This window comes from Pogona vitticeps, chromosome 4 (genome assembly GCF_051106095.1).
Source record: "Pogona vitticeps strain Pit_001003342236 chromosome 4, PviZW2.1, whole genome shotgun sequence".
Lineage (NCBI taxonomy): Eukaryota > Metazoa > Chordata > Lepidosauria > Squamata > Agamidae > Pogona > Pogona vitticeps.
In genome coordinates this window covers 184866354-184892203 of record NC_135786.1, presented here as the reverse complement: position 1 = coordinate 184892203, position 25850 = coordinate 184866354, and the positions used below count along the sequence as shown (strand labels likewise).

The following is a 25850-nucleotide window of genomic DNA, read 5'->3' as shown; positions in this document are numbered from 1 at the left end:
GTTCAGCACAGCGCGGGGCCGACCGACTGCAGCGACGGCAAGGGCCACCAGGGGCAGCCGAGAGCGAGCCTTTCCGGAGTTGCGCGCGCACTCAGCTCGGCTTGCAGCGTCATCCTGAGGGGCCGGTTTGAATGAGACCCCGAGGAAGGGAAGCTCCGCGCCGCTTTCCTCCTGCTTCCTTCCTTCCTTCCTTCCTTCGTTCGCTCGCCAGCGGGCCCGCCCGCGTCCTTCTTGCCCTGCCTCGCTCCAGGTCAGCCTCCCTCGGGCGCCATGCCGATTTTCACAGGTGAGGCCAGCCAGCCCGTCCGTCTTTGGCCCCTCTCGCGGATCCTCGCCGCGGACGGGCCTAGCCGGGCTTCTCCGGTTGAGGCCTGGGTGGGTGGGTTGGGGTGGGTTGGGGGTGTTGGTGCTCCCTTCCTCCCGCTGGTTGAGTCTGGACGCGGTGGCGGGATAAGGGGCGGGGAAGGGTGGGGAGGAGCTCGGCCTTAGCCCGTCGGTGGGGACCGGCTGAGCTAGAGGCAGGCTTCAGGGAAAGGCGAGCGGTCTTGGGCAACGTGCCTTCGGAGGACCGCTTTGTCTGTATGGAAAGAACGGACCTAAGGAGGTGTATGGGAAGAATCGGAAGGGGGGGTGATGGAAGGGAGAGGAGGGGGGAAAGGCCGGTTGCGAATCGCTTGCTGGAGTCCCCGGCTTTCCTCGCAAACGAGCTCTGCATCCAGCTCCAGAGGCCTCTCCTCCGACCCCCCCACCCCCCCTGACTTTGATCAGTAGTCTTTTTTAACTGTATCAAAGCCCTATAACGTGGGACCCGCTTTAAATGACATCCGCCCTCCCCCCCCCGTACATCTGGCTCTCTTTCCCTCAGGGCTGCAGTACTTTACAGTTGTGTAGAGGAAAGCGTTTTGGCAAATGAGTCTGCCATGCAGCAGGAAGGGAAACAGTTGTGTGCGCTATATCAGTGGTCCCCAACCTTGGGCCTCCAGATGTTCTTGGACTACAACTCCCAGAAGCCTTCACCACCACCTCTGCTGGCCAGGATTTCTGGGAGTTGAAGTCCAAGAACATCTGGAGGCCCAAGGTTGGGGACCACTGCGCTATATAACTGTCAGGGGAAAAGAGTCCCTGTTCCACTTCTCACCTAATTTTTTGTGGACATTATTTACTAGCTACATATTAACAACAGCAACAAAAAGGGGTATATTTGTCAGGGTATAACATTTGAAGCTGAGGCTCCAATACTTTGGCCAACTCATGAGAAGAGAAGAGTCCCTGGAAAAGACCCTGATGTTGGGAAAGTGTGAAGGCAAGAGGAGAAGGGGACGACCGGGGATGAGATGGCTGAACAGTGTTTTCATGGCTGGAAGCGACCAACATGAATTTGGCACAACTCCGGGAGGCAGTGGAAGACAGGAGGGCCTGGCGTGCTCTGGTCCATGGGGTCACAAAGAGTCGGACACGACTTAACAACTAAACAACAACAAAATAAGATTTGTTGGACCCAGTGCACCAGCTGGTTTCAAAAGTGAATGTCTTGTTCAGTGGAAGGGATTTCTCAACTTGTGTTTATGATCATATTGAAAACCTAGATGAATGTAAAGAAAATAATATGGTGTTGCTGTAATCTGCATCTGCATTAGATACAAAAATCAAATGCTTAAGTGGAATATATAATAAACAGTAAGGAAGCTGTGATGAGAATTTAAGGCTTTACAGTCAGTATTGGGCATGGTATGAGAGAAGCTAGTAAAAAGCATGGTTTAGTAAAGAGCTTTGCCAGTTCTGTTTGGCCCCCGTGTGATCCCTCCCAACAATGACAGTTCTGAGACTTGTGTGTAAGACAAGGAGACTCTGATTGTGAAACATTGTGGAAGAAGATGGCATCTTGCAGCAATGGTAAGAAAGTGCTTAAATCCATTACTCTTATTTTAGGAAGGTAACTTGTGTGTAGGTTCAATTCACACAAGAACTGTTACAGGAACAAGATGTAAGTACAGCCTGTGGAGAGAAGCTGTAATGCTCCAGGTATAAATGAAAACCTAAGATTTTGTGAGGGAGGCATAAGAATCTTATCAGAGTGTACATGCTCAAATCAGACTGGGCCCAAGCAGGGAAAATGCACCAGTGGTCCTTGTTCTGAGAGTTGGTTTTGTGAGCAGAAAACACCCAGATTACATAGAGATACCACTGAGGTGGCATTTGTCAGTAGATCTGGCTCTGGAGCTTGAAGAGATGTATAGCTGGCTATCTGCTATTTAAGCACAGCGATCTGAGTGATTGTCCCAAACCTGGCTCTGTGGACTTGGAATGAGATAGAAGCAGAAGGGAAAAGGAGGGAAAACTTCTTGCTTGCTTCTGTCTCCCAGCTCCTTATCTTACTTTGTAGTACTATGCATAACAGAATGTCAGCTGCTTATATACTTGCTGTGAATAACAGAGTATCTCATGGGCAAGCTTGGAAACAGGTACCTACCTCATAGGTGTTCCTAGTATTTGTTCTTAATCGTGGAGTGCATGGCATTGTAAACAAAAGTTTTTTTAAAAATATCATTGTGGAATATAGAGGTCCTCTGTTTAGAAACTACAGCTGCAAGGATGAGATGTGTTGGCAGGAAGTAGCCAAATTCAGCAAGAGATTTGATGACAACCTGTGTAGCCTGGGGTAAGCTGCAAAGTCCCAGAGTGTCCCAAAAGAAGGGAGGGGTAAGCTACTCCTAAGTGCTTTATATCTATAAAAGCCTGAAAAGAGTTGCCATAAATCAGAACTGGCTTGATGGTGGTGGTTATTATAGCCTACTAGCATCAAAAGTTGTTCTAGTATTTTTTTTTTATTGACTAAGACGCCATCCACTATTGCTGACTTCAGAGTTCTTTTCCTTGCTGTTGTTTAGTCATTTAGTCGTGTCCGACTCTTTGTGACCCCATGGACCAGAGCGTGCCAGACCCTTCTGTCTTCTACTGCCTCCCAGAGTTGGGTCAAATTCATGTTGGTTGCTTCAATGACACTGTCCAACCATCTCATCCTCTGTTGTCCCCTTCTCCTCTTGCCCTCACACTTTCCCAACATCAAGGTCTTTTCCAGGGAGTCTTCTCTTCTCATGAGTTGGACAAAGTATTGGAGCCTCGGCTTCAGGATCTGTCCTTCCAGTGAGCACTCAGGGTTGAATTCCTTTAGAACGGTTTGTTCTCCTTGCAGTCCAGGGGACTCTCAAGAGCCTCCTTCAGAACCACAATTCAAAAGCATGAATTCTTCGGCGGTCAGCTTTCTTTATGGTCCACCTCTCGCTTCCATACATCACTTCAGGAAAAACCATAGCTTTGACTATGCAGACTTTTGTCAGCAAGGTGATGTCTCTGCTTTTTAAGATGCTGTTGAGGTTTGTCATCGCTTTTCTCCCAAGAAGCAGGCGTCTTTTAATTTTGTGGCTGCTGTCATCATCTGCGGGAGCTCATTACTACTGCTAGTCTTCCAACCTTGCAGTACGTTCTTTTCCTAGAAGGTTACTGATCTGCAAAAAACTAAGTGATCAATTGTAAAACCTTTAAAAATAATGATGTACAGTTTACAATATTTTTTGGGTTTGAATAACTTTCTAATGTTAAAAAGCAAAGTGTGCTGCTTATATACCGCCCCATAGTGCTTCAAGCACTCTCTGGGCAGTTTACAAGTTAATTATGCAGGCTACACATTCCCCCCCCCCCCCAGCAAGCTGGGTACTCATTTTACCGACCTCAGAAGGATAAAAGGCTGAGTCAACCTTGAACCGGCTACCTGGGATTTGAACCCCAGGTCGTGAGCACAGCTTTGGCTGCAGTACAGCAGTTTAACCACTGCGCCATGAGGTTCACAAAAGTCAACCCATAGCTTCTAATTTCTACTACCAATCTCTACTGGTAGAATTAAGCAAAGCTGTAAGTTATTGTTTCATTATTCACTTGAATAATTTTCTTTCTTTCAGTCAATGTAAAATGGGGCAAGGAGAAATTTGATGGAGTGGAGCTTAACACAGATGAACCTCCAATGGTATTCAAAGCTCAACTTTTTGCTTTGACTGGAGTTCAGCCTGACAGACAGAAAGTGATGGTGAAAGGTGGAACTTTAAAGGTAGTGTTAATCATAACAGTGGCTTATATTTATGCAGTGGCGCCGTGACATACGAATGCCCTGACCTGTGAACAGTTTGACTTACGAACAGCTCGGGCTGCAAAATTTTGCTTTGACTTGCGGCTGTGGCTTTGACAAATGAACAGGAAAAGGCAGGGGAAAAAGGCGAGAAATTTTAAAAACCTAACCGTTAGTGGCGATGAGGCTGCTTCTTTGTAGCTCTTTTGCCCCAACAGTTAGGGAAAGGGAGGCTCAGCCTTCCAGGCTTCTGCCACCGCCGCCGCCATCACCGCCTTCAGAGGCCTCCTAGGGCTTCCCCGCCGCCATGGGAGATCTCCCAGGGGGTCCCCCGCTGCCACCAATTGCTGCCTTCAGACTTTCCTGGGGGGTAGACCCAGGCCTATCAGAGGAAGCCCTCCCCTGGTAGGCATGGTCTACCAGGGGAGGGCTTCCCCCAGGAAAGCCTGACGGCAGCGATTGGCAGCAGCGGCTTCGGTGGCAGCAGGGCCTGCATGGCTGTGGGGAAGGCCGGGTGAGCTCCCAGAGGCCTCCCCGCCGGTGGTGGCTTCGGTGGCACTGGAGCCCGCACAGCTGCGGGGAAGGACGTGAGCTCCCGGAGGACTGCCCATCGACCATGGCTTCAGTGGCAGTGGGGCCCGCGTAGCTGCGGGGAAGGCCGGGTGAGCTTGAGAGGAGGCTTTGTGGGGAGGTGTGTGTGCTGCTTTTTACTGTTTTGGGTGGCTTTTGCAGGGTGGGATTGTGCTTGTGGGGTTATTTTTGTGTTTTGTTTTGTGTTTTGATTTTTGCAGCCCCAGGGGCTTGCAGATGTTTATTTGGGGGGGGGGAATTTTTCTTCAGCTGGAACGGATGAATGGGTTGTCAATGCATTCCTATGGGAAATAGTGTTTTGACTTACGAACGCCATTCCAATACGGATTAAGTTCGTAAGTCAAGGCACCACTGTATTGTATATATAAAATAATGCTTATATTAACATATTTATTTGTTTTGGTAAAATCCAGAGCAGTAAGGAGCAGTATCTTCTTGTAACATAAGGTGGGTGTGCCATCCACATTTAAAAAAATAACAGGTATCAGGAAATAGTGCGTATTTTTATGTACCCATATATTGGTGCAGCTTGCATCATGACTATGGTAATCTTATCTGCTGATGTTTTGCCTTAGATCAGTGGTTCCCAACCTTGGGTCCCCAGATGTTCTTGGCTTAAGGATCCCGGAAGCCTTCATCAATACCTGTGTTGGCCAGGATTTTTGAGAGTTGTAGTCCAAGAACATCTAGGCATCCAAGGTTAGGAACTACTGCCTTAGATGTTATTTATTTATTTACTGTATTTTATTTATTTATTTATATCTCACCTAGCTGGTCTTGTGACCACTCTAGGTCTGCAGGTCTTGCTTAATGTAATGGGAAATTATTTATACTGTTTTTGTTTTATTCAATAGGATGATGACTGGGGTAACATCAAAATAAAAAACGTAAGTATTGCTAAACAATTTTAATAGATAGTGTGGCTTGCATCTCAACTTCTGTTCTATGAACGAAACAGAGTGTCTATTCACAAAGTGTTCTTGTCTCTTTTCCTTCTTGGCAGCCCCTGAAGATTTTCTCCTGGGGGGTCTTGGGAAGAGTATGGAATGTTTTGCAGGGTACCATGTTTCCCTGAAAATAAGACATGGTCTTATATTATTTTTTGGTCTAAAAATGCATTAGGGTTTATTTTCAGGGGATTTTTTTTTCATGTACAGTGGGGTCTTGACTTGAGAATTTAATCCGTATTGGAAGGCGGTTCTCAAGTCAAAAAGTCTGTAAGTCAAGTCTCCATTGACCTACAGTGCATTGAAAACCGATTAATCCCGTAACAGGCCGTTTTTGTTCCATTTTGGTTTTTTTCTGGTCTGTAAGTCAAATCTCAGTCTGCAAGTCAAACCTAAATTTTGAGGCCAGAGAAGTCTGTAACTCAAAAAGTCTGTAAGTCAAGCCGTCTGTAAGTCAAGGGTCCACTGTACAACAGTCTAGATAAATGTTCCCCTTGACATTTAGTCCAGTTGTGTCCAACTCTAGGGGGCAGTGCTTATCCCCGTTTCCAAGTTGTAGAACCAGTGTTTGTCCGTAGACAGTTTCCATGGTCACATGGCCAGTGCCACTTAGACACGGAACGCCGTTACCTTCCTATCGTGGTGGTACCTATTCATCTACTTGCATTTGCATGCTTTAGAACTGCTAGGTTGGCAGGAGCTGGGACAAGCGACGGGAGCTCACTCTGTCGTGTGGATTCAATATTACGACTGCTGGTCTGACCTTGCAGGACAGAGGCTTCTGAGATTTAACCCGCATCACCACCACGACCTGCGTACAACAATCTACGTTTATTCAAATATAGTCATGTCATCTTCTGGTTGCTGCACAATGGTGGAGGGTGGGCTTTCACTTAACTAGGGGTTATTTCTTAGGGTAGGGCTTATATTACGAGCATCCTGAAAAATCATACTAGGGCTTATTTTCAAGGAACCGGTAGTGGTATAGGTGGAGAGTGGAACTAGCACATATTGTTGCCACTTCTTATATGAATGCAAGAGCCGCTTACAGCCAAAGCATATACAAGTAAAATGTTTAAAGCTTGTTGTTGAGATTATTATCATGACTGTCATAACTATTATTGTTATCTTTGAATGTTGTTGCCTTGTCACCTTTTTGGAAGAAGTAGATATAAAGGTTACAATGAGAAGCCTGACTTCACTGCTGATGCCTTTGTTTAGTAACTATGATGACTTGTGTCTAAGTTTTTGTAAAGAAAATATTTGGGTTAAGGAAAATATTTATAGTAAACAAAGGTGTGATGTTTCACTTAAAAGTATGGCTGCTATTGCATATTTTAAAATTTAAAGAACAAATGGCATTGCAGGACTACTTTTTGAAAATTTTTCATAATATGTTAAATGCAAACTTGCCGATATTCTAAATCACTGGATATTTTGAAACAATTGTTTGAAGAATAGTGTTTGAGAATGTACATTGTTTTTCCTTAATTGCCAAGTGATAACTTCTGTTGCCCCTTTGAACAGGGAATGACGTTGTTAATGATCGGCTCTGCTGAGGCACTTCCTGAAGAACCAGTAGCCAGGCCTGTTTTTGTGGAAGATATGACAGAAGAACAGTTAGCTTCAGCTGTAAGTCTACTTCTGTTACTTTCCAAACGTCTGAATGTAATGATTTATGTCACTGAAAGCTTAATGATCAGTAATGTATAAGGAGCTTATCGGGTTTTCCAGCTGGAAGTTGTGTTCCTAAACTGATATGGAAAAAAAAAAGCAGATAGTGGTTGGAAATGGAAGTACCCTTTCTAAAATGTTCTAGAAGGTGGAAGAATCACTGAGAAGGCCCTCCATTCGATTGGCTTCTGCTTCTCCTCAATAAGAGGGTCTCGGAGGGATTTCTCTCCTTTTTCTATAGCTCGCTTCCTCCTTTGGGACCCTCAGCCTTTCCCATGCTCCAGTCCAGGGATCCTCCATCGAGACTCACTCCCAACCTGGTGGTAACTGTTCTTCCTTCCTCTTTATATCTGCTTTTCCGGCCTCTATCTCCACCCTCTTCTTCTGCTCTATTCCTGTCATTTTTCCCTGAGTTCCTTCAACAGTTAACTTTTGTATTTCTCCTATTTCCTATGTATCTGTCACTCACTGCTCTGTTTTCTTGGGAGATGAGGTGGGCAGGGTCTGTATGGTGGTAAGGGGAAGGGACGACACTCCACGGAGAGGGCTACCACTCTCACCGCTGATCTCACACCCAAAAGATGTCAATAGGTAGTAGACATGATGTAACCTGGGACTGTCATTAAGAGACTGTTGTGACATTCTGAAACAGATACAGTGGTGCCTCGCTTAGTGATTGCTTCGTTTAATGATGTAATCGCTTCACAATTAGTTTTCCGGAGCGATCTTGCCCTCTGTTTAACTATGTTTCCTATGGGCGATTTTCGCATAGTGATGTTTGGGACCTTGCTTCGCATAGCAATGCCAGTTTGGGTCCCCCTGTTTCGCTTAGCAATGGTTTTGACAGCCTCGTGTTGGCTCTCTTTTAAATGTTTAAAAAGGTTTTAAAAAGGTTTAGAATGTTTGAAATCATAAGTGCACTTAATAAACCCTTTGTTAAACTAATTTGACTTTGTTCTGACTCTTTTTGAATTTGTTGTAATTTTTCCCCCCATTGAAATGCATTGAATAGGTTCCAATGCATTTCATTTGGGAACCGCCTTTCGCATAGCGATGTTTCCTATGGCGATTTTCGCTTAAGGACAGCAATCCGTTCCCATTGGAACGGATTATCCAGTTTTCAATGCATCTCTATGGGAAAACGCGTTTCGCTTAGCAATGTTTTCCCATAGTGATGTGTTTTTTTGCACCAATTAAAATCGTTAAGCGAGGCAGCACTGTACATTTATAATGCATCCCTCCTACATTGCCTCTTAGCCCTATAAAAGTTTACCAAAAAGGGGGCATTTACCCACACAGCAGTAGAAATATGAGTATAAAAATTAAAAAGAGCAGACTTTTAAATATATATATATTTACTGGTGGAATTAAAAGAGTTCTTTTGTCTGCCTAAAAGTTATAAGAATGTTCAAAGCCAAAGTTTAGGAAACTGCAGAGAAGTACAATTACGTACTCCTTTAGTCTCTCCATTCCATTTAGTAGTAGAATTAGAGAAATTTCCAGGAGACTTAAGAGAAGTTGGGAAAAATGTTAAAGAAACAAGTTAAGAGATTAAATAATTGGTTGAAAAAGATGAGTAAAAAGGAGCAAATAAGATTAACACTGGTAAAACTGTGTTATCAGTTGGTTATCAAATTTCTGATTTTATGTTGGAGATGTGATCAAAATGTAGATACTGTACTTATCTCTATATGTGGTGGGAATATGAGAATATATTGGAGGTTGGTTTTTAAAGAAATGAATTAAATATTGAAGTTAAATGTAGAGTTAATAATGTTATCAAATTTGATAGGGACAATGGGATTGGACAGTAAGAATTAATAACAAATTTATTAATAGCATCAAGATTAATTATAGCAAAGAATTGGAAATCAAAGTATGAAATTCAATTAAGTGATCGGTATAAAGAGGTCTAGAATATAGCTACTGATGATATTCATCTGTGATATTAAAGTTAACATTTTTTTAATAAATAAGAATATTTTAGCAATATTTGGTGATTTTTAATTCCTATATTAATAAAAGAGAGGTTGTGTACCTCTGGAAAAAAATCTATGCAGTTTTGGAAAGGTATGCGGCTTCATAATTGGACAATTGTTATAAGATATCATTGAATGGTCCTGGTGAATGGGAGCACTGATATGCAATTGTTTATGTATTTTTCTTATTTCTTTAGCTTTGTGTTTCTTTCATTCTATATTTCATTTCTTAATAATAATAATAATAATAATAATAATAATAATAATAATAATAATAATAATAATAATAATAATAATAATAATAATAATAATAATTAATAGGAAACTGCAGAAACTGTTCTACACAGAGCCCATTGCTATAATCCAGATAAGATGTAGCAAAGGCACATGCCAAGGTGGCTAGAAACACTATGTCCAGGTATAGTGGTGCAGTTGACTTAACAGTGCAAAAAACAAACACCATAGGACCATAATTTCAAGAGGTGCAATACTTAATGCAAAGAGCTGAGCAGCTCTAAATTTTTCACATCCCTTTATATTTCTGTGACAGATGGAATTACCATGTGGCTTAACAAATCTTGGGAATACATGTTACATGAATGCTACTGTACAGTGTATTCGCTCTGTGCCAGAATTGAAAGAGGCCCTTAAGAGGTAGGTTTTGTAAGCAAATGAAACAGTGTTACTTTTTAAAACTGTTTTTCAGTGTAAGTATTCAAAATTAGCATAAAGTAATAGGGATAGTGGCCAGTATTCTGGAAATGGGCTGCTTTAACTTTTTCTTTTAACCAAAAAGTTCCCTTATTAGTAGTTGTATTTAGTTAAAGGACATCAATTTGAATTGTGGTGCTGGAGGAGAATCTTGAGAGTCCCCTGGACTGCAAAGAGAACAAACCTATCCATTTTGAAGGAATGCTCACTGGAAGGACAGATCCTGAAGCTGAGGCTCCAATACTTTGGCCATCTCACGAGAAGAGAAGACTCCCTGGAAAACACCAGGGAAAGTGTGAAGGCAAGAGAAGGGGACGACAGAGGACAAGATGGTTGGACAGCGTCATTAAAGCTACCAACATGAATTTGACCAAGCTCCGGGAGGCAGTGGAAGACAGGAGGGCCTGGTGTGCTCTGGTCCATGGGGTCATGAAGAGTCGGACACGACTTAACGACTAAACAACAACAAAAGGACATCAAGTACATCAACAGCTAACCTGTAATAGTAGGATTCTTATTATTCAGAATCAGAATGTGATTTGATTGTCTGCAAATTGACTTGAGCACACTGTATTCTGTAATTATTTAGAAAATTGATTTTGTTCCTACACAGTTGATTTCCATTATCTTTTTCATGTCTTATGTGCTATGGATCAGTACTCAGAATGTGGTAGATATGACATACTGCTTTCTTAATTACTTTTAAGATAACCTGTAATGGATGCCAAATTCTTTGTGATTATGAATGAAACAGATATTAATGCTTTCATATTAAGTAATGTGCAGAATGAATTTGCCATGCCTTTAAAATAGTATCTTCGTGCTTAATGTTACTTCTGTGTGTTCTTTACTGCCACTTTGCTCCTGCTCTTTGTGAATTCATCAAGAAGCAGAATAGGCAAAGGTTAGTCTTGCTAGCATTTTCAGATGTAGGAATGTTACGAATGACTTTCAGAACCTATTTGTACCTAAACATGAGATTTACACAAATCCTAATGTTTAAAACGTTCCAGATGGGTGAAGCCCATAGCTAAAATGTCTGGGAGAGAGATCTTTATTATGAGTGACATATTAGATAATATGCATTCCATAAGCCTTAAAAGCCCTAATTTGATGCTTTTATATTAGTGGAACATATTGCATAGCATGATCTCCCATAATTTTTGCCTGTGCTGCAGCCCCATGTGTCTTGTTTCAAGATGCTTGTGAAGGTCTATTGATGCTTAGGGGCAGCTGTTCAGGAGATTCATCACAGGTTACAAGCCATGATGGGAATGTATAATATCCAGGCTTAAAAGGAAGGTACCTCTGAATGCCAGATGCAGGGGAAGGGGTATCAGGTCACAGGTATCTAGTTGTCTCATATGCTCCCAGAGGCACCTGGTGGGGCCACTGTGAGATACAGGACGCTGGATTAGATGGGCCCTTGGCCCTTATTATGTTATTATAAGGTCCAGGGGGCTGCAATAGAAAAACAGGAATGGGAAAGTGGAGCATTTCTCCAGGCTTCTGGCTTTTAATAGTACCAGCACTTTGAATATACCTCTGCTAGAGATGTTAATAGTAAACTTGGAAGCTGTGTCATGATAGTGACATGGCCAGATAAACATTGTATCCACTTATCAAAATTGTTCAAAATGCATCAAACAAGCTAAATTCTATACAATTGCCAGCAACGTTTTGGGAGTGTCTAATTTTAAATTTTAGTAATTGTTTGCCTGGCAGAAATAGTGAAAGAGAGAGTGGAATATTTGGCTGCAAAGCAGACAGTAGAGGCAAAGAAGGCTTCCTTTCATAGTTTGGCGAGGCGTTCTCAATTTTCCATGTCTATGAAGAAATGAATGGCTGATCTGACCATGTCCATAATTTAACTGAAGGCAGGATCTCAGCAATTTTATGGCATAGAGAGCTAGTTTTATCTTGTGCAGCTGGAGAGATCTTGTTTTTAAATAAATGTGTACTCTTGGTTCATTTCTGCTAGTAGTGAAAAGGAGGCAGTAAAAAGTATAGAATTTGTTCTAATCTCACTGGAGATGGAGTTTGGTGGGGGGGAGGTCACGAGTCATAAGGTGTATGGAATCTGAGCACAGAAGGACTTTAGAATATGTTTGGACCCTTAGGCACCCTTACACATAAGCCACCCACACTCACAACCTTTGTTTTTTATCTAAAAATAATAAGGAAAGTAAAATTTGTCAGAATTCCTACCTTTTCACTAAATAGTGCACAGAAGATAACTTGGTCCTGACAGCCCACCTTATTTTGCATGCAGTTTTGTGTTGATTATGAAACCAAACTAAACATTCTGTTTTAAACATTTGTTTAGATATGCAGGTGCCTTAAGAGCTTCAGGTGAAATGGCCTCCGCTCAGTATATTACTGCAGGTTTGTATTTGGGTGGCAATATAGGAAGTGTGTGTATTATTAAAAATAATATAACAAAACATGCATGATTCTTTTCACAAACCCTTGTTACAGTCCAGTGAGTGATGGCTGTTAGATTGGGAGAGCATCCTAAACTTGAATTAAATCCCTGCTAGCTGAACGTATTGTATAACGTATTGTACCTCATGAATCTTGCCTTTGAAGCCTGCAGTTTAGCAAGTGTTGTGCCAGTCTGTTTTTCTCTTTGTGGAAGAGAAACTGCACACTTATGTAAATGCTTCACTTCAGCATTAAATGCACATTAGGCTTACTTGCATGCATGCCTTTTTCATTTTGTTTTCCATTTGTTTGATGAAATTGCTGGCATATTGTTCAAATCAGCTGTTGAGCTGTGTACAGTATGTGTCTTTTTGCCAGTAATTGCTAGTATTCGCGAAGGCTTTCACAGCCAGGATCTATTGGTGAAAACACACTGATCACCATAATCATCCATCTCCTGAATAAGGACAAAAGCTGATCCCACAGCTATATAAACTCCCAAACAAACTGTACCAGAGCACAGAGTGCTACTCCCATCCTTTGAAGATGCGGGCTACAGAGACTGGCAAAACGTTAGGAAGAACAACCTTCGGAACATGCCCAAAGAGCTTGAAAACCCCACAACAACCAATTGCTAGTATGTTTCCTAAGCTTTTGAAGAAACTGATTGAATGTATACTTAATGCTTTCAGAGTGTTAAATTACAGTTGTGTCAATGAAGAAAATGTGCTAAAATAATAATTTCTAAGTGTAAAAGCATTTACTAGCAATTGGCTTATTGGACTATACTATGTTGTGGTATACTCAACTGGCCCATGCAGCAAAAGGTTCTGTTAGAGCTGTGTGATCTTGCACAATCCTGTTTCCTGGGTAGAGCACATGCGTATATGATGTAGAAATTAGAGATCCACGATTTGTGTTTTTGGGTTATAACATTCAGAATTCTCCAGGCAATGTGGTCACTAAAACATTGACCTTTTGAAGATACCAGCCTTGCTGATTGGGAAGTACTGGGAATCATAATCCAAAAACAAATCTGCATACCAGTAGTAGATTCACTGAAAAGAGATATGATGATGATATTAAATAGGTATGGGATTTATGGAATATATTGCATGTTCATATCATTTTTATACTTACAATTTGATATTTATTCGGTTATTGAAAACAATTTTGTTTTATTTTTAAGCTCTTAGAGATTTATTTGATTCCATGGATAAAACCTCCTCTAGTATCCCTCCCATCATTCTTCTTCAGTTTTTACATATGGCCTTTCCACAGTTTGCAGAAAAGGGGGATCAAGGCCAGTATCTTCAACAGGTAAATATTTTTATTTATTTTTAGTGCTCAGGTAGCATATTCAGTGTGGGTTCAGCCAATTCCACAAGCCTCAGTTATTCTTAATATAAACTGAGAAAGACCTAATTTTTGTAAATTTAGAACTGGTATCTCTTCTATTTTTACCTGATAGGAAGGCACATTTTTTAAATCACATAGTTGACTCAAATGAATTTGAATTAGACTTAGGCCTGTTGAAGGTGCAGTTTTGTCATAACTGTGATTTCTGCTAATTTCAGTATAGCAAAAACCTTATTAAGACATTACTGTCTCCAGCCTCATCAGTATAGTTTGAAGGGAATGCCTAGCCCTTTGATTTTTCTCCATGTAAAAAATGATGTGTCTGAAGAAGAAAGTTTTTGTTTGCATGTGGGTTCTATCTGCAAGGAAGAACCCAGATTTTTCTAATGGCCAGGATCTTGTTGAGCACCTATGGAGGGCAACACATTGTGGTTGTCAGCATGCAAGTAAAGATTCCGCCTTTGCAAATCGCCGCCTTATGCCTGTGTAAGGTAGTCGTGGATAACCCCTTGTGCAAGCAAGTACTGCGAGAGTAAAACTTACACCACAGGCATTTCTGGCTTGTGTACACTTACAACATGTTTTTCTTGAATTCCAACTATCATTCACTTTTGATCTACTCTTATAGGATGCCAATGAATGCTGGGTACAGATGATGCGAGTACTACAGCAGAAATTAGAAGGGATAGAAGGTGACACAGTTATGGAAGTAAGTTGACTTCACTGTACAATTCAGTGGAAATGGCTATTAACTGTTTGCCGCATCCTCAGCAATCAGTCATAACAATTCGTTGTTGATAATGTGGTTGGTCCTGTGGATTAGGAATGTCCCAACAATCCTGTCAACAATAATACTGCTTAGGTCTTGCAAACTCAGGGCCATAGGTTTTGTTGTTGTTGCTGCTGAAACAGTCATTCTCACATGTGGTCTTCCTCTTCTCCTGTTGCCTTCTACTTGTCCCAAGATTTCAGTCCTTTCATTGAGTCTTGTCTTTTCATCATGTGCCCAAAGTGTAGAAACGTCAAGTCATTTTTGCTTCTAGATATTTTACTCCTTCATAACTGCCTTTTAAAGTCTTAGGTTGTATGCATTGCATGTCTAAATAAGCTTGGCTTCCAGGGAATGGATGGAACTCGGTATGTATGTTGGCATCACCTTCAATGAGAGGACATTCCACATCTCACGGTCAGCAGTTTTTCCCATTGGTTGACTCCTCACCATGCAAATAGTTCCTCAACAAGGGTGACGAGCCCAGTCTCCCTTGGGAAGTGTCAGAGCTGGGGGGGGCGGTAGGATCTGGACGCACCACCTTCTTTCAGGGACGCCTCCATCTCGGATAAACGTTAACGGTCCTTTCCAATGGTTCCACTTCTCCTAACTGAATTTCAATGCCCGTGCTTTGTCATCCTCACAAGGAGCCTTTTCCTCTCTCTCTTTTTGCCCTTTCCTTATGTGGAAAAGAGAACCCACAGGGCCCTTCCTCTCCTTCAAGCCATGATCCTTCTTCCTCCCCTTCCTCTCTCTCTCTCAACTCTCTCCTTCCTCTGAGCCCCAGCTCCTCTTCTTCCTCCCTCTGTCTCCCCTGTCTTCCCCTCCTCTTCTGTCATTAAGAAACCTTCTACTATTGACTGTTCCTTTCCTGCTTTTTTTCTTCCCATCTCCCTCTGCTTTCTGACCTTCCCCTAGAACCAGGTTCTGAACCATAGAAGGTAGTGCAGTCAAGGTTTTGTTGACTCCTTCCGCACTAGACAATTGAGGGGACGGCTCACTTCTAGGTTTAACGGTACTGACCGGTTCCTCCTCACACTCTTTCACATATCACATAACAAGGACAAAAGCCTTAGCTTAGTGCTACTAGTTTTTTGTGGGTTTTTTTTTTTGCCAATGTGAGATGCCTATCTAGATTTAATAGACAAATGGTAAAGTGAAGGAGCTAACGAAATATATTGTGTTTGCTACATGTTCAAAATGAGAATTTAATTATTTATCTGTTGTTTTGTTTTGTTATTTACAGACAGACTCTGGAACATCAGGGGCAACTGCAGCGTCTCCTAAAAAGAAGAGCTTTATTGACCAGTTCTTCAGTATTGAATTTGAAACTACGTATCCTAAACACTTTCTAGGAAGATATCAGGGATGGTGGCCATAGTAGTAGTGGTAACTGTGTGATAGATAAGATTAGAATTGATAAATTTTGCTCAAAGAGGAAATGTGCAGTAAAATGTATTCTGTGATTGTCACTTGCCTGCAAGTATAGAAAACAACAGGAAGTGGGGCAAAATAAATTAAGAAAATATCACAACATGGGAAGTACACAGATAAGGGTGGTGTGCTTTGTTTTGAGAATGTAATTTGACAGGCTGCTTCAGTTGCATTACCGCAGCGATCTGCTATTATTTCTTTGGTAGACATGCTGGGGCATAAATTGCATGCCCATAATTTTTGTCCTTAATATTATGTAAAGCATGAAATGCACAGAAGCTGAAGAGGAAGATGTTACGAAAGGAAAAGAAAATCTACTCCAACTTAGTTGCTTTATCAATCAAGAAGTAAAATATCTTTTCACAGGTCTTAAATTGGTAAGCAACTGTAATATCTTTGAAAAGAGCTTCCTTTTTGTGACAGAATGTTTGAGATGTCCTGGCCTGAAAACAGGACATAGAAAGGACATGAAATGTGGTGAAGAGAGGTGTGGGGATCATAATCAGATCAGAATATGAAACATAGAATGTACTACATTTTGATGTTGCAAGCCCCTCAGAATACATCAAAATTGTATTTTGATTGCCCCACCACTCCCTGTATTTAGCAGTGCCTCTCGAGACTAATAAAGCACAGTATTAATTCTTCTCCTTATCCCCAATGGCCTTGGGAAAGTGTTTTCTGGATGGATTGGACAAAAATTCCTTCATGTTGGTTTGGCATTATACATCTCGAGGGAACCAGGTTAGGGAAGATTGTTTTATTACCTTGGAGTATTTAAAGCCACTGACCTCTTTGATGGAAAGCAAGTGTTATTACTGTATTAACAATACTATTGATTGCCAAAATGTCAGTGCAGAGAACCACAGAATTATTGCCATAATTCCAGTAGCGTTTGAGCCTTTTTCTTTAGCTTTAGAAATGCAGAATGTTCAAATGTGGATTATGATACAGCATATGAGGTCAGCTGTATTCAGAAGGACAGTGTAAAAGTGGTGCTGAGTTCCTGCTGAAGCTTTAGCCATTTTTTTGGATCTTGGCCATTTTGTGTCTTTTTTTTTCTCTCAAACCCTAAAAAGTACTTCAGTATAGTACAGATATTTTAGGGAGCAAGGATTATGGCCTGATTTTACTTGTGATACAAATATTTGAATAACTGTTTGAATATCCGAATAAGAAGATGCATATATACTGCCTTTCTCAATTTAGGGTACTTGTGACAGCCTCCTCACACATCACAAAGGAGCTGCCACGTCACTCTCACACACACACTATAATCACGCTGCCACCAACCACTCCTTCATAAGACTCTTCAGACAAATGTATGATTTTAAAAATAAAAACTTGTATTTTATTGATAACAACAGAAGGAATGGTAAATCACTTTATCAACTAAAATAAAAAGGCAATCAGTAATAATAAAGTATCCCCTCATACACACTCTCTCTCAGACCTTCACTAACACAGTACTTATAACATATACAAGCCCTAACTCCCTAAGTCCCTACCAGACCCTATCCAAGCCCTATCTGGTTCATATCATGTCCCTATCTTGGACCCTATCTAAGCCCTATCTTAGACCCTATCTAAGCCCTATCTGACTCACACCTCATTCACTCCCCCCTTAAATACTATGGCTCCACCCTCTGAAGTCCCACCTCCCGTCATGCTATAGGCAGATGAACTCCAGCCACAGCAATGACAGGCAGATGACATCATCGCTACCGTCACAGTACTTATCATTGGTATTACTGAAATTATGGAGAAAGCTGCGGAGGAGGCGAACAGAGCCATGTAGTCTATTAGTCAGTGAAGAGATATCAGGAGCTTTAAAGAGCTACTTGAATGCCAGCTGAGAGTGCTTCATTTTCTACCTCCTGCCTTTTCCTCACACCAAGAAGAGGCTGGAATAATAAATTTTGAAATGTGCAGCTGACATTCCCAGGAAGTACCCACTAAGAATAGTTTGTTCTCCCATCCTCCTACTGTTATAGTAAATTTCACATATCCCTTGTACTGGAAATTCCATGCCTGCAGGTCTTAAAATTTAGTTGTATTCTGAATCACATTTCATTTTATATGCCACCTTGTGGAATATGCATCAAAGTCTTCTAAATTAGAATACAGCTACTTTAGTCATTTTCTTGTTTGAACTAGCTAATCTGTATAGTCTGTAGAAAGAACTGTGCACACAATCATTGTTTAAATGTTTTCATACATTGCTGAAGACTATGTAATAAAGAGAACTCCGCACAATAATAAAAATTGCAGTTCTCCACCATTTTCCATTCTTGAGTGACAATCTAAACATGTACCAGGTAGAATTATTTATAAATCAGTAGCCTCAAAATGATCCTGCTTGATAAAAACTTTTATTATGGTTTTCTTTCAGCGTCTTCAAGAAGAAATTACCAAACTTTCTCCAGTGTTGCAAAGAAATGCCCTTTATATAAAATCTGTGAGTAGCACATGGTTGGTAGATCTCTTCCTAGTGATTTTATGCAATAACAGTTGACTAGGTGTGTCAGGTGCCTGCAGAGAGAAAAAACACTGTACAGTTTCTTTAGTTTAATGAGGAGGAAAAATGTCCTGCTGAAAGAGTCCTCGACAAGGACCCTTGACAGAAGTTGGGCTTCATCCTTTTTCTTTTCTTTTCTTTTTTTTCTTTTCTTTCTTTCTTTCTTTCTTTCTTTTTTTTGGAGGGGGTTTGGGACATTTTTTTTCTTCCTATGCAAGCAAGTGGAGAAATCATTCCTTTTATTTACACAGAGAAAAATAGACTGTTTGGTATATCAGCTTGGTCTTCCCTGCAAGCACAGGTACAGTGGTGCCTCACTTTACGATCTCTCCGTTTAACGACAAAACCGCATTACAATTCACTTTTTGCAATTGCTTTACGATGTTTCCTATGGGGGAATTTCGCTTTGTGACGATCGGTTCCTTGCTTCGGGAACCAATTCTTCACAAAACAATGGTTTTAGAACAGCTGATTGGTGGTTTCAAAATGGCCACCGGGTAAACAAAATGGCCCCCCGCTATTTTCTGGGACGGATTCCTTGCTGCACAGGCAGCGAAAATGGCCACCCTATGGAGGATCTTCGCTGAGCGGTGAGTTTTAAGCCCATCAGAACGCATTAAACGGGTTTTAACGCATTTCTATGGGCTTTTAAATTTCGCTTTACGACGTTTTCGTTCTACAGCAATTTCGCTGGAATGAATTAACATCGTAATGCGAGGCACCACTGTATTGGAGACCTCGGGTATATGGAAACAAGTCAATTTATCGAAATACATGTATATGTTACATCAGGGGAAATAGAACTGCAAACTAGGTAGAGGAACAGTACTTGGTCTTGGTTATGCAATTCTGTGTGGAAATCTGTGGACAAAGTGTATTGTGCATACATATTTGAATGGGTACTCTGTACATATAATCCAAATACAGTTAACAGAGATGTGCATGGTGAAAATTTTAAAACTGCTTTCAGTTTGGGTTCTATCAAGGAAGGAATGCCTCTTCTGCTTTCATGTTTTTCAAATACCAGTCCTTTCATTTTATTAAAAGTAAAAGCCTCTTTCAGGTTCTTTCATTTCTGGTTTCTTAAAAAAACCTCTTCCAGAAAAGCAGAGGGAAGGGAACAAAGAATCAATGTATTTCAAAAGCGGGTAATAGTACTTGAAAATAACAGTAAAACATCCACCATAACATAAACCTTTAACAGAATAAATACACAGTGAATTAACAAATACTATTAAAAATTAGTCAAAATAAAAAAACATTCATGTAGCCAGGCCCCTGTTCCAAAAACCGGTAAAAGTAAAATAAACAAATATAGCCAAAATTTTACAAAATACTTCTCCCCAAAGAAAACCACTGGAATATGGCGATATGTACTTTCCTTGTCGCCTTCTGAGCCCAGCAGGCATACCAGGCCCAGGCCTCAAAAATTACGAATAAAGGACAAAAAAGAGAAAGGATCAAAGAGCAAAGGCAATAGGAGCTCAGTACACAGTCATCCCACACACAAGTAAAAAGACAAGCAAAAAGAACACATTAGGTTCCAACTTTTTTTAGAGATTAAAAATTCCTTTCCCCTGGATATTCTGATTGGCTGCTGACAGTTCTCATTTTCACACCACCAAAGTCTTTGCAGTAGCTCTCGTGATGCTATTGGATGAAAAATTTATTAGATGATTTGACATACAAAGAGTGAAAGAAAAGTTACATAAAAAACCACAAAACTATCATTTATATGACTTGTATTTTAGAGGTTCGGTTTCAGGAATCAGTGGGTGCAGGAAGGAGGTTCTTTTGTGGTTTTTATGCGTCATTACAGGTTGAAAGGCCCAAAACCCAATGTTGAATTTGGTGTTGCTAATTCCTCCATTTCATGTGCTTATGCTTGCTGCTGAAGCAGTGATTTTCTTGTTGCAATAATGACAGTGAATGCTTTTCTTGTTCTAGTCCAAGATAAGTCGCCTGCCTGCTTACCTGACTATTCAAATGGTTCGTTTCTTTTACAAAGAGAAAGAATCTGTAAATGCCAAAGTTCTCAAGGTACGATTGCTAAAGTTTCTTTCGTTTTGGTGTTTGCTCTTAGTGGTTATGTAACACCAAAGTGTGACATGTTGCTTTATATTATACGTCAGTTTACATATGGTCATCTACTTACCAGATGTCTACCTACAAATGGAAATAAAAGTTGGACCATCACAACTGAGGTGATCTGATTAAGTGGGAGTTTCTGCTCTAGAAAATGTGTGAAACCAAATATATAGTAGAGGATAAAAGGCAAAATACTGCAGATGTATGATATGGGTTTTCTAGGCTTTTATGATGTCCACTGAGTGTGCAGTTGGACACAGCCTAAGTCTAGGGATAATAAGACTTCTTTCAATAAGTGAAATTAGTTTCGTTTTAAAAGCTGTGGAAGATAGTGTCTTTAGTGGTAGATTAACTTCATAGGATGACATACATAGTTATTTCTTTTGTTTGTTTTAATTGCCTCTAGGATGTTAAATTTCCTCTTATGTTGGATGTATATGAACTATGTACACCAGAGCTTCAAGAAAAGATGGCTTCCTACCGTTCAAAATTTAAGGATCTAGAAGACAAAAAAGTAAATCAACAGACAAAAAATGTAGGTAACCCATTAAGTTTCATATATTGGCATATTAAATGTGTCTTGTGTAGACCTTACATCAGTGTATTCAATTAAATGGGAATTTAGCGAGTCAACTCTGTAGCAATTCAGTGGACCTACTCTAGATTTACTGACTATCCTAAGCAACAGAATTGTGGTCAAAGTTTTAGACTGAATTTGGGTGGGAGCGTACACTTGGTAGGTGGAGCAGCTGATACAGTGGGGGCTGGGCTTACGAACGGTTCTACATACGAACTTTTCGATTTACGAACCCGCCCAATAGGAAATTACATACTCAACATACAAACTTCCCTCGAGTTACGAACAGGAAAAAAGTGCCCCCTACCTCCCGTTAGAGGCTTCTGGAGGGGAAAAAAGGTCAGAAACTTAAAAATAAATAAAAGAAAGTCACTTACCAGGCCTCGGTAGCCCCCGAACTGCAGGAAAAAGAGCAGGAAACAGCTAAAAGCCTGCACCCAGCAGGGAGCCTGCCAGCCATTTCCTGCTTTTCTCTGCTCCTGCCCCCTCCTCTCCCCGCCTAACAGCTGATTGGCTGGCTCTGAAGAGGCTTGGGGGAGGCTTGCTCAGCACCTAAAAAGCCTGCCTGTGTGTCTTTGTGCTGAAAAAATCAGCACAACATGCTTTAAAACATGCTTTAAAATAGGCTTCGTTGAAAAAAAAATCATAAGTGCTTTTAAACTGTTCCCTGCCTCCCTCCTCCTTTCCTGAACTTTTCTTGACCTAAGAAAAAAGAAAAAATATCCCCCTCTAGTGGCAGAAGGCGGAATAGCAGCTTCCCATTAGTTTCCCATTAGTTTGTATGGACAGAAAAGAGCAGATATGGATTAAATGGTGACTCTATCTGTTTCTCTCTCTGGAATTTGAGAAGGGACTTGTGGTAACAGAACCTTTGTGACTGCTGTTCAGGGCAGGGGAGAAATCAAAATGGACCATCTGACTCATAACTTTTGTGAGCACCTCATGGCTATGGTGGATCTTCCAGATCTTCTTTAAGAAACCTAGGTTGAATCTGCCTCTTTAGTAACATGGAACTTTATAATGCTTTAATTGTGAAGCCTCAGTTTTTTAACAAGCTTTTTAAAATCCTTCTTGAAATCCCATTGCAAAAAAAGACAGGAAACATTAAGTAGAGAGCTTTCAGAGTTCGAAATTCTCTCTCTGATGTTTCAGTTCTTGTTCTAGTTCAGAAAACAATCTTAGTTTAATAAGTATAGTCAACTTATTAGGGAATATGCTTACACACCCCCATCATCCTTCCTTTGTGTGTCATAATGCAGTTTCTTAAATATCTAAATCAAGAAATCGTGTTTTAAACCAAGAATGATCTTTGCTTGCTAATCATGATCAAACTGTGATTCTGGGTTTGTTGTTTTGGTTAACCTTGTAAATACTGCATTAATGCATCTGAGAGAATGGATTGGATGAACATTTTTATTAGGTTGACAATTTTATATCTGAACCATGCCTGAGGTAGGCAACTACAAGGGAAAGTTGCTCGACTCTCCTCCATCACATCATTTGAAAGTAGGGAATAGATGTAGCTTAAAACGTGATTGTCCATGTCTTTCTTCAGCTGCTTTATGACTGCATTTTTACCCTGGACAGGCAAAAAGAGAGTTCAGCTCATGTTGTATGTTCCTTTTGCTCATTTTACATATGATCGGAGCAGATCTAGATTTAAATAAGCAGAACAGTCACCATGAAATCTTGGTACGGTTTAAGATTTAAAAAAAAAAATACAGAAACAGATGGAAATGGTTTCTCATTGAAGAGATTTTCAGTAGGTATCATTGTATGTACTTTAAATGCATTTATATTTTGTCATACGAATTAGCTTATGTAAACAAGATAAATTGTTTTATTTTTAAGTCTAGTAAAGGTGATGGTGCGCAGAAGGAAGTTAAATATGAACCCTTCTCTTTTTCTGATGGTAAGTGAATACTAAAAGAGGTAAAGGTAAAGGTTCCCCTTGACAATTTTTGTCCAGTCGTGTTCGACTCTAGGGGGCGGTGCTCATCCCCGTTTCCAAGCCATAGAGCCAGCGTTTTATCCGAAGACAATCTTCCGTGGTCACATGGCCAGTGTGACTTAGATACGCAACACTGTTACCTTCCCACCGAGGTGGTCCCTATTAATCTACTCACATTTGCATGCTTTCGAACCGCTAGGTTGGCGGGAGCTGGGACAAGTGACGGGCGCTCACTCCGTCATGTGGATTCGATCTTACGACTGCTTGGTCTTCTGACCCTGCAGCACAGGCTTCTGCGGTTTAGCCCACAGCGCCATCACATCCCTGATACTAAAAGAGATTTAATGTCAAAATTTAAAACATGACTAGTCCCTTAGCTTACTTAAATTACCTAAAGAACTATTCATTAATACCAAAGAACTGAAGATAGCTAGAACACTCTTATATCTTGTCTGAATACATAGAGATATGTTTAAAGACCAGAGTGAAAGTGCATGCATCTGTTACATTCCTTAATGGTACTTGTTTGCAGTAAATGAGTAACAAAAAATTTAATGGTAGAAAATTGGAGCATGGAAAAGGCAGAATCATTATATCAGAAGATGGTCGTTAAGCAGCCAATTGATCTTCAAATGTGTATTGCAGTATGTGTCTTTTCTGTTGGTGCATGTGTTTCCTGAATTATGTGTAAGGTTTGAACTTGTACTGCTCAAAAGTACCGTATTTTTCGCACCGTAAGACGCACTTTTTTCCCACAAAACAGGGGGGTGGAAAGTCTGTGCGTCTTATGGAGCGAAGAAAACAGATTATATTTTCCAGTTTTCTTCTCCTAAAAAATTGGTGCGTCTTATGGAAAGGTGCGTCTTATGGAGCGAAAAATACGGTATCTTTTATTGAGTTAGTTTAGCAACTTAAAATGTTTTTTCAGCAGGACGGATAACCTTCGATGGTGGTAGAATTTTTTCCTTTATTGTAAGTTTTTAAACAAAGGCAGGGTGGCCATATGACAGGGATGCTTTTGGCAGTGGATTATCTCCTTTGGGATGATGACCCTTGCAATCCATTATCTTGTCCAGTTGTACAGTTTGCTATATATGTCTACACATTTCCTTACACTCAGTCAGCTTAGTTAGACAATTTCTCCTGATACTTGCTCTGCTGTCCCCATTTGCCATGGGTGCATGCTTATATGGAAAAACTGGGTGCTCACAAATAAATTTACTAGTTGCACAGGGTAGGTTATTTTAACATTGCTTTCTTTCTCCCCTCTAGACATTGGCTCCAACAACTGTGGTTATTATGACCTGCAGGCAGTGCTAACACATCAGGGAAGATCTAGTTCTTCTGGACACTATGTATCTTGGGTTAAAAGAAAACAAGGTACTGAAGCAACTTTAGAAGTTAGCAAAACAAAAGTGTAAAGTTGTTAACCACCTTTCTTAAATGGCAAATTGGAAAACTTAGGTCTGCTTTTATGTCAGGTAGAGTGATGATAATTTAGTATTGTATTTTTCTTTACAGATGAATGGATTAAATTTGATGATGACAAAGTCAGCATTGTTACACCTGAAGACATTTTGAGGCTATCTGGCGGTGGCGACTGGCATATAGCTTACGTTCTACTTTATGGGCCACGCAGAATTGAAGTAATGGAAGATGAAGCTGAACAGTAGACTTCATTTTTACAGATTTCTGCCTAGGTGTGAAATAAATTTCTGAACATGAGCTTCATAGAGAATGCAAAATTGGTTCATGCAGTTTACTGTCATTTGGAGCAGCGAGAAAGTGAAGCTCATCTGCACTAAAGCCATTACTACATGACGCCGCCCGTTGCTAATGGTAACAGGCTGATACATCTTGAATTTTATTTGCTGCACTGCAAGTCAGTTTTAAAAACAGTCTAACTATTGGTGAAATTAGGTGAGCCTCCTGCCTTCCTTCTGATATTGGCAGCAAGATATTTATTACACACCTATTCATGCATCATCTGTTGTTAACTCTTGCATGGTTCTACCTGTTCAGTAGCTGTCCATTTTTTCTATTGTGTCTGATATCATTGTCAGAAAGGTGAAAAAAAATCCATTGTTGCCTCAACATGTAACTCAGTGCTGCTGTCTATAGCCTGTGGAAATACGGCTACAATCACGTATTTGTCCAGCCTGACGTGCCAACTCAGCCTGTCCTGTTGTTGGTATTTCATGACTTTAAATAAATGGTGATCAGTAATGATGGTGCTTCTTACACTACTGCGACTGCTGTTTTTTCTTCCATATAGAATATCAGAGTAAAACCTTATCAACTGGATAGCTAGCTTTCTGTCTGTACTGATGTTATAATTATCAAGAGTCAAAAATGCTACCAACTTAAATGCTTTGGACAGCCAGAGACCACTCACTGTCATGTTGAGGTGTAAATTTTGTCCAAACTGAACATAGAACAAAAAACTTGAGGCAGGGATGCATAACCTTTGTCGTTTAAATGTCTTTCCCGGGTGGGATTTGAAATCCAAAAACATTTAGAAGCCCACTTTTGTAGTGAGAAGGGAAATGTTCGAGATCAAATGAGCTCAATAAATTTTTACACGTTTCTGGGGAGTGATAGTTGCAACACTGTCAAACGGGATTTCTCCCTGACCTCCCTGCCTAGCATGAACAATGAACAAGTTTTCCTACCTTCCAAAAGTGCCCTGCATGGGGACACAGATACCA

General features: G+C 40.6%; 1 protein-coding gene across 2 annotated transcripts; it reads left to right on the top strand.

The window, feature by feature from the left end:
* Positions 1-68: 68 nt before the first annotated feature.
* On the top strand, positions 69-25388 carry USP14 (ubiquitin specific peptidase 14). Of its 2 annotated transcripts, none has more exons than XM_072998832.2 (16): positions 69-250; positions 3957-4102; positions 5566-5598; positions 7186-7290; positions 9862-9965; positions 12349-12407; positions 13636-13766; positions 14434-14514; positions 15821-15909; positions 16271-16385; positions 18401-18466; positions 20474-20566; positions 21021-21149; positions 23043-23103; positions 24415-24522; positions 24664-25388. In XM_072998832.2, exons 2-16 carry the CDS (start codon positions 4019-4021, stop codon positions 24813-24815), a joined length of 1410 nt encoding a protein of 469 aa, XP_072854933.2. In that variant the 5' UTR covers positions 69-250; positions 3957-4018; the 3' UTR covers positions 24816-25388. The 2 variants fall into 2 exon arrangements, with proteins under 2 accessions (XP_072854933.2, XP_020650197.3); XM_020794538.3 differs by having other exon boundaries at positions 107-286.
* The last annotated feature ends 462 nt before the right edge of the window (positions 25389-25850 follow it).